At 49.0% G+C, this 15,940-nt stretch overlaps 2 protein-coding genes across 2 annotated transcripts; both read left to right on the forward strand.

The window, feature by feature from the left end:
- The first annotated feature begins 210 nt into the window (after positions 1–210).
- Positions 211–1,157, forward strand: LOC103898286 (olfactory receptor 10A4-like). Its single transcript, XM_019471861.1, is given in 2 exon segments — positions 211–994; positions 997–1,157. Coding segments are annotated over 2 exon segments (945 nt in total).
- A 12,374-nt stretch (positions 1,158–13,531) lies between these two features.
- LOC103898284 (feather keratin Cos2-3) lies at positions 13,532–13,902 on the forward strand. Its single transcript, XM_009278522.2, has one exon. The coding sequence runs from the start codon at positions 13,588–13,590 to the stop codon at positions 13,900–13,902; it is 315 nt and encodes a 104-aa protein (XP_009276797.1). The 5' UTR covers positions 13,532–13,587.
- The last annotated feature ends 2,038 nt before the right edge of the window (positions 13,903–15,940 follow it).

Raw genomic sequence — 15,940 nt, forward strand, 5'->3', positions numbered from 1 at the left:
TCCCTTCCCTTCCCTTCCCTTCCCTTCCCTTCCCTTCCCTTTCCCTTTTCTTACAGAGAATATGAAAACCCTCAGGTGTGTGTGAATGTCCATGCTTTCTCTAGAAGAAGCTGCCTGCACAATTCCTTTGTGAAACAACACATCAACAAGAGCTCTATCTTGCAGCTCTCCTGCCTGGCAAGTGGGAAAAAGAAAGATCTACAACACAGCATGGAGAGAGGGGAATGGGACAACCAAACATTGCTGATGGAGTTCCTCTTGCTGAGACTGGGGGATGCCCATGAGCTCCAGACACCTCTCTTTCTCCTCTGTCTGACCATATACACAGTGATCATGGTTGGGAACGTCCTCATCATTGTGCTGGTGGTCATAGACCAGCATCTCCATACACCCATGTACTTCTTCCTGGTGAATCTATCCAGCCTAGAGACCTGCTACAGCTCCACCATCCTGCCCAGGCTGCTAGCCAGCTTCCTGACTGGAGACAGGACCATCTCTGTGCAGGGATGTATGGCACAGTTTTTCTTCTTCGGCACTTTTGCAGCTTCTGAGAGTTACCTGCTGGCTACCATGTCCTATGATCAGTATCTGGCCACGTGTCAACCTCTGCTTTATGCAAGCCTCATGAACTGAAAAGTATGTCTCCAGCTGGTGGCTGGATCATGGGTTGTGGGACTGCTAATTTCTACAGGTATCACATCTTTCATATGTCGCCAAAGGTTCTGTGGCCCCGGTGCAATTGACCATTTCTTCTGTGAAGAAGCTCCATTGCTAGAACTCTCCTGCAGTGACATTGGGATGATCAGAATTCTTATTATCGTATTATCTTTCCTGGACGTAGTTTTCCCATTTCTGTTCACTTTGGCATCTTATGTCTGCATCATAAGGATCCCATCCAGCATGGGGAGGCACAAGGCCTTTTCCACCTGCTCCTCTCACCTCCCTATAGTCATTGTTTTCTGTGACACCCTCATCATTCTCTACGTGCTGCCCAGAACAGCGCCACTGAGACAGCTCAAAAAATGTTCTCCTTTTCTTACTCAGTCCTCAGACCTCTCATCAGTCCACTCATCTACAGTCTGAGGAACAGAGGCGTCAAGGGGGCACTGGGGAGGGTGCTCAGGAGGGCTGCTGCCTGCACTGACAGCTCCAACTAGGTGTGGATTTCAGAGCACAAATCTGGTTCTCCTGCAAAGTGACGAAAGGAACATAGGAAGGAATGTGCTCCATCTCAGGAGTACCTCTGCAAGTGTCTGGCTTTCACCTAGGATGTGCAATGGCAAGAGGCAGAGGGAGAAGAGGGCCTTAGGGAAACACATGCCCAGCTGAGAAGAGAAGGTAGTATCTTTCTATGGCTTGCTTTTTCCTTAGAGACAATGGAATGGTTGGGGCTACTCTACTGTATGTAGGAAGTGAAACCAAATGCTGAACTTCTCTTTATCAGGGAAGTGAATAAAGCAATCTGGGTTGAAATGTGACCTTGGTCTTGGAACAAGTGTGGCATCATTTTTTCTGACTGTGAGATCCTGGGGTGGGAACTGTCTTCCTTTAGCCATGCACATTTCCAGTGAGAAAGTCATTCAGACCATGACCCTGGTGTAACTTCTATTCAGTGGAGATCCTTGGCTCAACACAGCTGCTCACATGCCTGCTGGTCCTCCTTTGGTTTGAGATGTCATTGAGTATCCCACACATCCAGGTGTTGCTGTCAGGAACATTTGGGGACATGATGCAGTGGCCTGTATGGATATGGGGAGCAAATGGACGCAGAAAGGAAGGTGAAGGTATCTGAGAGGGTTCCTAGCCCTAACTGTGGCCAGCAGCATTCACACCTGTTACATCAGAGACTCCAGTGGAAACAGATCTGTCATAAATCCACCTTGAGATCAGTGCTGAACACAGGTCACACACAGTATGCCTTCAGAGCACCTCATTCTTTCTTCAATGTCTCCTGGGCCTATGGGGGAATCAGGTGGAATGTAGAAGGCCCTTTCACTGTCGTGACACTTGTAAATCTCTGTTTCACCATTTACTTAGTTACAGGGAATCCAGGCTGCATATGGAGTTGGTGTTGGATGGTGAGAGGTTTAGTTTTTATAGGAAGCATTTGAGAAGTATTTAAGATGCTTTAGACCTATCCTAAGATATGACCAGTTTTTAAATAAGGTAAAAAATTGACCTTACATCCCATCTGCTTCCCTGGACTCATGTAGGCCCAATTCGGTTGTGTGCTCCCTATCTTAATCATTCTTCTCTGTGGGTAATGCTTCCTTCATTCAGATTCTGCCCTGGGCTCAGGGATGTGGTAAAATCAATGTCTCTGTATTGCTCCTGGGTAGCCCATCTGCTGACAAGTAGATCCCTGAACCAGATGAAGTCTGCTTTCATGGTTCTGATGCTACTATTTGTCTTTTCCACTTCTCTCAGGATCTTAAACTCTACCATCTCATGTTCACTGCAGCCAAAGCTGCCTTCAGACTTCATACTCTCACCCAGTCCTTCCTTTTATGTGAGCAACTGGTAGAGCAGATAATTTACCCCAGTCAGTGATCAGTGGATCACCTGCATGAAAAAAATATTTTTAATACACTGCAGACCTCCCATCTCGTTCACTGCAGCCAAAGCTGCCTTCAGACTTCATACTCTCACCCAGTCCTTCCTTTTATGTGAGCAACTGGTAGAGCAGATAATTTACCCCAGTCAGTGATCAGTGGATCACCTGCATGAAAAAAATATTTTTAATACACTGCAGACATCACCTGAGTTGCTTGTGATCCACTGTGTTGCCCTTTCAGCAGATATCAGGGGGAGCAGGGAGAGTCCCCCAGGAGAATGAGGACCTGTGATTGTGAGGCTTCCTCTAGCAGCCTGAAGAAGCCTTTGTCTACTTCCTCTCCTTGATCAGGTGGCTTGTAGTAGGTGTCCAGCATGACATCACCGTGTTGGTCTGTCCTCCAAGACTTTCCCAGAAGCTCTTGAATGTCTCTCAGTGGAGAGAAATGGGCAAACTTAGTTCACCTCCTCCAAAAGTTACAGTACAGGTCAGGCAAGCCATGTTTTAGAAGGATCAATTTTTCTCCCAGTGGTGCTCAAGAGAGTTTAAAGACTAAAGGTGGCCTAGGCAGAAGAAAATTCACAGTAGACATCCAGGTTTTGTTGAGAAAACTTCCACCCAAAGAGACACTGTCTACACTGTCCAGGGCCAAAACAGAGAGATGCTGGACATGACAAAATCACTTTCTGCAACTCCTGTGTCAAGTCCAAGGGCTCAATGTGGTTAAAGGGAGGGTGATTTACTTGTGCTTTGTGTGACAGATGCAACTGATTAGAGCAACCTGCCCAACTTCTCTCCTGCACACAAAAACCCTCTCCCTGCCACCTCTCTCTCCCTAGAGTACTTTGGACATGGGTGTGAGGTTCAGCAATCAGATGGAGGTGCTTGTACAGGCTGGTATGGCAGGTAATGAGTTTGCTTCTGATCATCTGATGAAGCAAGACATGCACACATGACAATGTATATTGGTCATGCAATTGGTTCACACCATTCAACTAGATCAGTGGACATTTTGTTCACATTGGCTTTGCCAACACGTTCTGCCCTCTCCCCCAGATTATCCACATAGCCAAATTGTGGACAAACAAGCTGGAGAAGGGGAGTTTAAGGTGGGTGAAAAATTCACTAGATATCTGGTTCAGAGGACTCTCACCAGAGGTAAATATTCCATCTCCCTTGAAGGCACCTTGATCCACTGAATTTGCAATATCAGAATGTCTTTTCTTTACTAGAAACAAAAGGCAAAGGCTCAGACAAAAGAAGACAGAAAGAAATGGCATTGTCTTGAGAGCTTATTAAAATCCTCCTGTTTACCATCTCCCTTGCCCATAAAACCAAAAAAAAACCAACAAAACTTGAAAAGCTCCCTAATTAGCCACATGGGAATGACTTATCTTCCAAATCTTAATGAGTGGTAAAAAACATTCCACACTTCAGTAGGGGCAGGGCTGGGTGGTGCTAGCCTTTAAGTCTCCTTGGGAGGATTGCACATACATCTTTAAATCATTGCATGCAACCTAGTCAGCAGGAGCCTTGAGTCTTCCTCTCATGCTACTGTGGAAAAGCTGTTCCTCTAGGAACTCTAGGTGGACCCATGTGTGCCAAGGGGATCCATTTCTGTCTAACATCTCTTCAGTGGTGCAGTGAACTGCACAGATTCAACACCAATGTTAGACCCAAGTGAAGGATGAATAAACCGGTGGGTAGCAGATGCCATTGATTTCTTATGAGCTTTAAAGATGGGCTTCTGCTCATGCTCTTTTTAGCCAAGATCTGGCTTTGTCCCAACTAAAGAGATGCATTTAAATGAAGCGACCCAGTTCAGAGTGTAATTACATAACCTTCTACAACCTGGAGTCAGATGAGACAGGTCAGGTCCTCTGGTGGGGCCTCTCATGATTCCTTTCATTTTTCCAGGTTTCCAAAGGCTTAATCGTCCTTCAGGGTTCCATTGCAGTTGCTTCTACAGTGTTCATTCAATTCTATCCCCATTTAACTTCAGAAAATAAAGCCAGGTGTGGACCTTCAGGATGTCTGACTTGCTCCCCCTGGACCATTCCTCCACCACTATCCCAGAAGACTGAGTACACACACCTCCACCCCTTTGCTCCTCACCCAGCACATGAAAATACACCTTAAAAACCAAGCTACAGAAACCTCTCTCTGATAGGCACTGCACATGACCAAAGGGAGATACAGGCCTCACGTTACATCCTCTGGAGGGTGTTCTCCACCCACTAACAAGTCCTTTCCTGCAGTTGGGGGCTGGAATAGGTGGTTACTGGGAGGAAAATGTTCTCCTTCCACCCCCAACCTAGATGCAGTGCCTTAGTCATCAGGTCCAACTTGTAATGACTGCTACTAGAAAGGATCTAATGAAAAATGGGGAATTGTTGAGACCACTTCTTGGGCAGGATCTCCAAAATGGTGAGGTAAAGGAAAGTCCCAGCTGCGACCCTTTCCAGGATGTCTCCTTTTAGTTTGCTGATGTCCTTGTCAGATCAAGTGACCCTAGTGACCACAAAAATCCAGATGGGGGACACAAAGACAAACAGTACCATGCAGAGGAGTTATCCCTGTGATCAGGTTTCCCTCTGGCTTAGCTTGAAGGCCAAGATGAACATAACCTAGATGGCTAAGATTCCTTGAAGAGCTGCAGCACTTCCTGTTAAGGGGTACCAGGGGTACCAAATCTGGTAGCCCAGTAGAAATGTTTCCATAGTTCCATGTGTCCAGAGCCAAACAGTAGGAAGGCTCAGAATGTATTCCAAGTAAGCACACACACACAAGCAAACCACACAGCTCAACACAGGCAGGTACACTCAGCACTCATATGAAAACAAAAGAGTACTAAGGGCATCATCCTGTTCCTCTCTCTGGCTGCTCAGAATGTCATTTAGTGGGAAATATATGTATACATATATACAGTGTAGATCTCTGGAGTATCTTGGCTTAGACACTCAGTCTACCCAGTAGCTGTCCTTTGGATCCACCACGAGACACAAACACCCCAGACGTATGGGCCTTCTTACTCAAGGTCACACTCCAGTTGCTGGCACCTAGACCTCCATACATACGGATTTACACAGAACAGAGAGTTCCTCATGCTCAGAAATAAGTAGAAATTTAATTTAATAAGAAGATAGGAGACACTGCAATTATAAGGCTCAGGGCATGACCAGACAACTTTACTGACCATCCACCTGTTCACATGTGACTGGTCCTTTTTATCCCTTTATTCCTCTGTTTTGCCACATTTGTTCCTCTCCAAATCACCTGGATCTTTCCCTTTCCCCACCTTTGGTTCCTCCCCTAAACATCCCATCATAAGCCTTGAGCAATCCCCACATGCTTTTATTGTGCATCCCATAATGTGTCCCATATTGCTAAGGAGTAATCCCCCTCAATTTGAGCCAATCTCACTAACTTGATGGGTCTCACATCTAGACAATGGCACTGAGATCTAGAGTGTCCGTTCCTCTCAGTACATTATTTTGGGTTCCCCACCTGCCATTGTGCCTCCATGCTCCTCTGGGCTTGTGGAGCCTTTAATAGGCTGACCACTCTCCTGTGATGGTCCTGGGACTCACTGGCTGAGGGCATTGATCAGGTTCCCCACTTGCCATTGTCTCTTTGTGTTCCTTTGTGTATATGCAGCCTGGGATTTTACCACATAATCTAACACCTCCCATTCTTCCTGTTGCACCCCAGTGGCCAAGCCTTCAAAGCCTGTTTGGAGGAAGGGGAAGAGCATGAAATCCCAGAAGAAGGTGGACAACGTTGTCCAGTCTGCCCTTGATGGAGGCTTTCTGGGAGCAGGTAGCCAAGGGACAGAAGGAAGAAGGTCTCGAAGAATCAACAATCAGCCCAAGGAGGTGGTGAGCTCCCCAGAAGGTAGTCCAATGACTGGGGCATAGAAAAGAATGGGAAGGGGAAGGGTGGAGATGAATGCGAAGAGGGAGGTGAGAAGTGAAGACACTCTGCTGAAGCCAGGCATGTGCATCCCATTGCAGACTCCTGACTAAATGGAAAGGACCATGCAGGCTGGGGAAAGGGGTGGGAGACTGGAAGGCTGTATGCCTGGGTTTCCTGGGGAGAGTACTGAGGTATCTCTGGGTTAGAGTGTGAGGAAGGCTGTCACCAGTCTGTACTGCTGAGTTCTCTGGGGACAGATGGGTCTGTGGGGAAGAGAAACACCAGATATCTGGGTTCCCTTGGAAGATGGTATGTAGCACAGGGAAAAACTGCTCTGTTCATGTGATGTAACCAGAAAGGTTGAAGCAGTTTTTTGATTTATTGGTAACACATAGTTAATAGGCAATCAGTAACCTATTTGTTCAGGATCAGCATCAGCAATACAACAGATAAACCAGCTTATGAGACACTTGGGAAATGTCAGTAAGGACCTACAAATATCTAAACACTTTCCTGTTAGCCAATCCCAGAAAATTCTAATCACACACACAAGCACATACACACACACACACACACACACTCTTACACATGCATGCCCACATCCATATGCACCCATGAGTAAAGTTATAGGTACTCCCTCCACCCTGTCTGCCTGTGGGTTATAAGCATACATCCCCTCTTCTGGGAGTGCAGGTTCCCTCTTTCCACACCACTCCTGCTGTGGATGTGGGTGCTCTGGCTTTGGTTGTCCCCATGCCACTCCCTAGAAACTCCTAACACACTTGCTGGTGAGAAAGCCCCCTTACAGGGTCATAGACGCCTGGTAGCAGTTTCCCGGTGGCATCCTCCTGGGTCTGATACTGGAGCTAACATTGTTTAACATCTTTATTAACAACCTAGATGGTGGGACAGAGTGGACTTTCAGAAAGTTTATACACGATACCTGATTGAACGGGAAGCAGGGGATAGGCAGGAGGGAAGAACTTCTATTCAGGTTGCTGAGACATGCTAGAGAAATGGTCTGGAAGAAATCTCAGGATGCTTAAAAAAGCAAATGAAAAGCCCTCTCCTCCAGGACAGAACAATCTCCCCATGCAACAGGACAGGCTGGGGGCTGCTTGGCTAAAAAGCAGCTTTCAAAAAAGGGATCTGGGGGTGCTGATGGACAACCAGTTGATCACATGCCAGCAATGTGCCTTGCAGTGATGAAGGTCTGCCACATGCTGGGCTGTCTTAGCAAGAGAGTAAGGAGCATGCCAATGGAAGTAATTCTTCCCCTCTATTCAGCACTTGCGAGACCCCTGCAGTACTGTGTCCTATTTATGGCTTTCCAGGCCAAGAAACACATTAAAACACCAATGCAAGTCCAATGTAGGCCACCAGGATGATGAGGGATGCTAAGGGATGGTATAACTGGCTGCCTCTGGCAGCATCTGGGACCTGGTGATTCCTTCTGTGCAGTTGCTGGAGCCCATTTCACCCAGAGACCCAGTGGTCTCTGCCTCCCTGGCCAATGGAAGAGGCAGCTGCTTTCCTGTTTACAGTTTCAACAGTAAAGAGGCTCAGCATGGATACTAGAGACACACACAAATGCACAGGACACCAACAGGGCTGGCTGCACAGGTTGCCATAGACAAGGCATTGCCTTCAGCAACACCCACATATAACATCACCAGAATTCACACCAAAGATATAGGCAGCCAAATCCTCTTCCTCCTCTCCAGCTGATAAGGACTGAAGTTCACTAGCAAAAGCACACATGCCCCCGCTTTCTAGATTCACAATCACATGCACATTCATGGATGCCTCAAATATCAGCATGGCACTCTGTCTGTCTAAGACTCTGCTCAGATCCTGAGTTCTCTTACCCACCCCATATATCTCCTACTTGCCAGCTACTCCATCTTGATGCTTGCTAGCAAACAGATGCACACACTCACACACTTGTCTCACAGGCATGCCTATGTTTGAGGATTCCTCAAATAGCAGTACAGGTCTTCTGCTCATCTAATATCCCTGCCCAGACCCTGGGCCTGCTAGTTCAGCTTGAAGCTTGCCAGTCACTTGCCCACACCAATGCGCACCAGGTTAGGGGAAATATAAATGCACTGGTCCCCAACCACTGGCACCCAGGCATACAGGGCCTGTGACCTGTAGTCTCACACCAGTTGCTGACACTGGGACCTTGTCCACTCCAGGTTCTGGCACCACAGGCCCAGCAGTGCCTTCACTCCAATCTGACTCCTGTTGCTGACTTCATTTCACTCCCTCTGGTCCCTTCAGTTGCTGGCATCCAGTCCTTACAGCATGGAGAGTGAAACTACATGGAAAGACAGTTAAGGAAGATTTAATCAGAAGATAGGCTAGAATGCAGTGATCAAGGGCAGGGCTCAGTTAGACAAGTGTACTGACTGGCAGCTGCTTACACCTAACAAGCCCCTTTTATACCCCCCATCTCTGTTTCTCATTCCCTTTCCTTAAACATTCCTCAGTAATTTTTCCCTAGTCCCACAGGCCCTCCTTGAATTTCCCAAATCCTCGTGTTCATCTCATTTCCCCCTTCTTATCAGTTACAAAGTCCAGGTGGCCCTTCTCCAAAGCTATGCCTGTATTTTCTTAAGGGCCCATTAGTTAGCTGTTGGAGACTTTTAGGTTTGGTTATTGTTATTCCTTGTCTACCAAGTTTGTGTGTCCTTGTGATTTTCGTTACTGCACCCCCCTTTATGTATTATCCCATTTGCACTAGAAAGGTCCTTGATCAGGTAACATTAATGAAACAGAGACTCTCCCATTCCACATACCCTTACATGAGGAGTGGCTGAGAGGACTGGGTTTGATCAGCCTCAAGAAGGCTATGGGAAGACGTAACTGCTGTCTACAACTACCCACTGGGTGCTGACAGAAAAGATGGAGCTGCCTCCCTGTTGCACCTCGAGCTTGCCCACTGCCCATGGGACTCAGAGCCATGGTGGGGCTGCTGCTGCTGCCACCCACCTTCCTGGTATGTACCAGACCTGGGACACGATCTCCCCAACCCACCTGTCCTGCAGCCTGGCCCTGGAGAGGCCGCTTGTCCAGGCAGCCCACAGAGCACCTCTCCCCTGGTAGTTCCCAGGCAGGGACAGGCAGGGCTTGATATCATACTCACACGTTGCTAGGCACAGGCAGGGCGGGGGAGCTGTGGGGAAGGGCACAGAGTCCTGGTGAGAGCTCCCAGATGTTCCCACCCACACCTGCACAGAGGAACGTCTCTCTCCACACCAAGAGCTCTACCCCATTGGTGCATTTGTTGCCCTGCTGCAAGTGGCTGCATCATCCTTGACCCAGGTTGGTCAAGGTATTCCTAGCCGGCATCAGGAGGCAGATGGCTGAGAACAGGACAATGAGGGACAATTCTCAGCCAAACCTGGATGAGCTGTCCCTCTTTGTCCTGTTCACAGCCAGACCCAGCAGCACAAAAAGAGTCACCTGGTGAGGTTCCACCCATCCCCTTGGAAAGGTACCAGGGTGCAGGGAGAGGAACTCCACACTGTACCTGAGGAAGGAGGTTGGAAGTTGCTGCTTAGCATTCATTGTCTTTGATCCTCTGGGGACACAGCAAGGATGGGAAGCATCCAAAACTCCCCAGAGCAGAGATTTCCAGGCTACCTGCTGCAGTTCCATGAACACCAAGGCCAGAGCTTGGCTAGCCCTGTGCCCTGGACAGGGGACATCCGTTACATCCCTCTCTGGGATTGTTCCTTGCATTCCGCAAGCGTTCTTGTGAGTGTTTTTCAGGCTCTGCATGGGCAGCCAGGAGCTCAGACCTCTGCAACAGAAGGTATCTCCTGTTTTTGTGGGCTGAGCTGTGCTAGCCCACCTAGAATCCCTCCCCACATTAACCAGGTCCCCTGAACAAGAAAGGAGCACAGAGGCGCTAGGTCATGGCTGTATCCCACACATCTTAATGTGAAGAAATCCACTCTAGTGAGTGCAGACACACAGGCTCATCTGCTATACCTGAAAAAGTTTTTATGTAGCTTGTCTCAGAATGCAAGCCTAAAATGTGAGCTCAAGGGAATAAGTCATGAATACTACCCACGTTTTAGATGGAAAAGTTTCCTGGGTGTTGTGTCTGCATAAGGAGCATTTCTGTGCACCAACATGTGTCTTGGCAGGAAGTCATCAGCCATATTCTGAGGCTGTGAAAGGGCATATAAGTAGGACTAGCACAGTCCTAAGCATGACTTCTCAGTATTCAATTTACAAGTCTGCAGGGAGTACAGAACATTTGCCATCACACAGAATGACCCATATTGCATCTCCCACAGCTGACTAGTACAAACAGTCACATAAACCCCTCTGTCACCATCACTACCCCTCAGAGGTAAAAGCAAGCTGGCAGAACAAAGCTGTGAGTTGGTGGGGGTGGGGGGCATCTCTCAACTGAAATAACTTCTTGGACAACAGTTCATTGTGATGTGCTCAACTGCTACAGTGTGGGGAGGAGGACAGGCTGGTTGTCCCATTTTCATTTAAAAACAATATGTTTTAAAACTAAGACTAGTGCAGTACCAGAATTAGGGCACAGGCATAGCTTTTTAGCTATCTGTTCTACCCCTTATGCTCTCACTTCTCTTTCCTTTATCGTAAACCTCCCGTGCCATACCTACTTTAGAGTTCTCCTCTCTTTGTTAGCACGCCTGACTGCAATGACCCTGATGCACGATTTTGTCAAATATTTCCCATCCTTGATCAGTAGTCCTCATTCATCAAAGACAGTTCTCTGGCAATAAAAACCAAAGTTCTACCTGCAACACAAAGCATGCAGCCAAGTGTTGATCCACTGGATGAGTTTTTTTCTACTCAAGCCTGTCCAATTTGGGCCCTCACATCCTTACTTCACCCCAGAGCTCTGTAGTCACTCTAGAAACACTTTGGGCATTATCATTGGTGCCCACATCAAAAAGCAGCAAAGGGTAATACTCCAAAGGCAGGACAAGCTCGACAGTCCCTCTGCAACATATTGCATCTGCCCTCTGGCAAACAAGAAACCTCCTGAGACATCAGGTCAGGTTAACAGACTAGTGCTTAAGATTCCTAAAAGAGGGAGTCTCCTAAAGATGTCACAGGTCTTTTCTCCTCCATGGAAGAAAAATGATTTGAGCACAGCTCCCTCTGATGAATTCCCTAATGCGTCTTTTTGTCCTCACCAGTTCCCAGATGACAGCACCTGTTCTGAAGATAAAGTCTGCAGGTGGAGCAGGAGCCTTTTTTCTATTGCCAGAAGTCACCAACTTCCAGCCTTCCCCACCTTGACTGCCTCCTTCTGCTACCTGGTTAGCCATGGTCTCCATCTGTCCTGCCTTCCTTGCTCTGTGTAGCTTAAGCTCTTGTCTCCACAGACACAGGCACCGCCAACACAGCTCTGGATGCAGATCCACTCAAGGTTTCCCTGCACAAGGTGGGCACGATTTCTCTGCATTTCTCCCTGGACACAAAGCTATTGTTCTTTTGAGCTCCTTAACACTAAGTAGGGGAGAGGCAACCTAGCCTGCAGGGACAGGCAGTGCTGAGGAACTCCAATTGTTGGTATGTTGCGTTATACAGAATTCCCAAACTGGAGTGAAACAGTCCTTTTGGTCTCCGAAATCTGCAGTATCAGAGCGTGATTTTTTGAGGGTCAGGAAACAAAATGCACAGGGAACAGGGGCTGCATCTCAGTGCCTGCTGCTGGGGCACCTCTCAACTTTGGAGCTGTCACTGTTCTGCTGAAGTTAGGCCCTTTGTGGCCAGGGGAACCTGCAGCTCTGTAGTGCTCATGGACAGAGAGCACCCAGGAAGGATGCTGGAAAGGGCCCCTGCCATGACCACCACATCTTGTTGTGATGAGATGTATGGACAGGTATGTACAAACAGATGTGTTCATGCTCACCTGCATGGAATTGCATGCAAATTTGTCCACACCATGCATTCAAAGAAATTTATCATACACATAAGTGCACCCATCAAGCAAAAATGCCTACACGTGACCACCTGTGGATTCAACTAGGCACAACCCTGGCAGGGCTGGAGCATCCCAGGGCACCTCGAGGCCCAAAACATGGATTGTCTGGGAATCCCCAGACACGGCCTAGAGAATGGAGGAAGCCAAGCAGCCTGGGAAATCTCTCCCAAGGTTGGTGTTAGAAGGAGAAATGTTGAAACTCAGCAGTGCAGTCCACCTGCCTGGGAAGAGAAAGACCAGTAACAATTTGAAAGGGCTGGTAGGGAGAGAGGGAAGAGGACATGGCATGTCCTCACATATGGAAGCCCTGGGGTGTCTGGTCAAGGATTGCAGGGCTGAGAGGAGCTTGGTCTTTCCTGCCAATGGGGCTGAAAACAACTCCCCAGGAGTGCCCCAGGCCAGTGTCCATAGTCTGTACAGGACCCCTCCAGCAATTGGCATGAGTGTTCTGCCTGCAACGACATGTTCCTGCCCCAGAAATTTTAGGAACTCTCATTCCAACACTCAAAACAAGCATCCATGAGGGAATGAGCATGTCATAAACAAGGAAATGAAAAGGCACAAGGAAACTGAAACACAACCTGTATCATTAGCTGGGATATCTTACATTTCAGAAGAGCTTGTCAGAAAACTATTAATCCTGCTAGGTCAGGGGCAGTGCAGGACCAGTATAAAAGCCAATGCAGGTCCTTGATCTCTCATCCACTTCACTCTCCTTCTTCTCCTTGGGAACCAGCTGAATCTGAAGTCCCCTCTCCTTCTCCTACTCCTAAAGAATGAAGCCATGTCTCAGTGGACATGTCAGATAATACCTGCTCTGTCCTTTGCTGGGACTTGAGGCTCTGCCACTCCTGGGAGGGGAAGCGGCGAGAAGGTCTGGTGCGGAGAGGGGCTGGGGCTGGGCTGAGGGGACTCTTGGGCTCTTGTCTAGGAAAGAGCTTTCGTGGGCCTGGCTCTCTTTGCACGGTGCCCGGGGGAGCAGGCAAAGAGGCACGTGGGCCTCCCTGCACAGCCTCCAGCTCCCCGCCCAGCACGTGCCTTGGCTGCCTCGTGCTGGGCGGACAGGCTGCTCCTCACGTGCCCCCGTGCTCCTCCCTGCCCTCTCTCCCAGGTGCACCTCCAGCCACAAGACATGTCCTGCTACAACCAGTGCCTGCCATGCCTGCCGTGCCAGCCCTGCGGCCCGACCCCGCTGGCCAACAGCTGCAATGAGCCCTGTGTCAGGCAGTGCCAGAACTCCACCGTCGTCATCCAGCCCTCCCCCGTGGTGGTGACCCTGCCTGGCCCCATCCTCAGCTCCTTCTCGCAGAACACCGTTGTGGGATCCTCCACCTCCGCTGCCGTTGGCAGCATCCTCAGCTGTGATGGAGTGCCCATCAACTCTGGGTGCTGTGACCTTTCCTGCATTTCCAGCCGTTACTGCAGCAGGAGGTGCCCCCCCTGCTAAAGCCACTGGTGACTTCCCACAGAAGGACCCCCAGGAAGCAGAAGATTATGCTGGTCTGAGGACAGAGCATTGGGTCATCACTTTCAGAGGGGCTGAGCATTCATGGCTCCACCTGCAAAGGCATGCAGGAAGAGGCGCGCCTGGGCTCTCTGAAAACATGGCCCTTGTCTAACTTGCCTGCTTCTCACTCTTTTTTCTCTCTCTTTTCTCTGTTGTCTTCTGCTCCCCAAGGCCATTTTTTTTTTTTACAAAGCCGGCCCTGGAGGAATCTTCTGCCCCCCTCCCTTTGTGGTGTAGACAGTTGGGACATCTTGAGGGAACTCCAACCTGGCCTCTGGGCACAGGCTTTTGGATGATCTGGTGCTCCCTGCATCAAAGCCTTCACTTGTTTACCTCATTTCCCTCTTTTAAATCATTCAAATTCTGCTGCAACCCAACCTGACCCTCTGTGTGCTTCTTCCTTCTCAGGATGTTCTCACAAGCCACCCAGGGACAAAAGCATTGTTCTGGTCAAATCAACATGACGTAAGGGCACATCGGCACCCTTCACTATTCTGAGAGGAAGGAGGGGTTGGGGCACACTGCACTGGGAAGCTTTGTGCAGTGTCCCTTGGACCTGAGGAAGATGTTGCCAGCTGCCCAAATGACAGTGGCCACCAGCCATTGCCTTGCTGCCTCTCTGCCCAGAAATGCCTCCTCAGGCTTGGAGTACATCCGGCAGATGGGAAGCCTGTCTCCTGCTGACCTCTAGTGGGGAGCTGGGGGCCTGCAGGAGGTCATGGAGTAGGTCAGCAGCTACACAAGCTGATGGGAAGACAGTTCCTCCTGCTCTGAGCAGAGCTGTGTTGGAGGAGTAGGCTCAGACAGAAGATTGCCCTGAAGAACAGCAGAAATGGGATTGGGTGAATAGCCTCAGGAACAGCCACCAAGTAGGATCATGGCCAGCTCCCATGGGCACAGGTAGTAGGGACAAGGCCCCCATGCAACACCAGGATCACCTGGTGCAGTGCCTGGCTTCACCCAGCTGTTGCACAGACAGGCAGGGCTGAGGTGATTCACAAGTTAGTTTTGGCCACGTCACAGTGAACCACATGCTCAAGTCCCAGTTCCATGTGAACCCAACACCTCCATGGGTCAGAGCAGACCCAGGACCACAACCAGCTCCCAAACTCCCACAGCTGCTCTGTGGTACCTGATGTTCCCAAGTATAGAGTATCTTTCCTTGAGAACAGGCCCTCTGGTCTCATCAGTGCCAGGACTCAGTTCTGATCCTGAAAGGCTCTGTGTGAGAGTAGATACCCCTACCTTGCCTTGGGATGTGGTGGTTACAATGGGACATGCTTCTGCACTCAGCAGCAGCTGTGAGCTGTCTCTTTGGAGCAGCTCTAGGTTCAAAAGTGGTCTCACTAGCTTTGACTTTAATGGCTTTAACTTTAATGGCCTCAAGTTGCACCAGGGGAGGTTTAGATTGGATGTAAGGAAAAATTTCTTTACTGAAAGAGTGGTGAAACATTGGAACAGGCTGCCCAGGGAAGTGGTTGAGTCACCATCCCTGGAGGTATTTAAAAGATGTGTAGATGAGGCACTTAGTGACATGGTTTAGTGGGTGGTGGTGTTGGGTTGACGGTTGGACTCGATGATCTTAGAGATCTTTTCCAACCTCAATGATTCTATGATTCTATGACTGATGTGCTTGGGAACTGGTTGGAACAACAGCCCCAGCACATCAGAGTAATTGAGCTGGAGGAGTCTCAGAGGGAAGACTCTAGCTATCCAGGTCTGAGGCTGTGGAAATCAACTTACCCCAGGCAGGAAGTTGAAACCAAGCCAGAAGGTCTTTTCCTCCGCATGGAGGTCCCCCATCTACATCCTGGCCTGGCCTGTGGACAGCAAGTAGTCTCTCACTGCCCAAGGGCAAAAAGGTAATGACCCTCTCTGGGGCACAAGGTTGCCAGTAGTTCCCATTCTGCTGTGTCCTTCCTATCTACCCTTTTTAAAAACTGTGCCTTTCCTTGGCAGAGCTGTGCCTCACTCCACA

The sequence above is a fragment of the Aptenodytes forsteri genome, unplaced genomic scaffold (assembly GCF_000699145.1).
Source record: "Aptenodytes forsteri isolate BGI_AS27 unplaced genomic scaffold, ASM69914v1 Scaffold834, whole genome shotgun sequence".
In the NCBI taxonomy this organism is placed as follows: Eukaryota; Metazoa; Chordata; class Aves; order Sphenisciformes; family Spheniscidae; genus Aptenodytes; species Aptenodytes forsteri.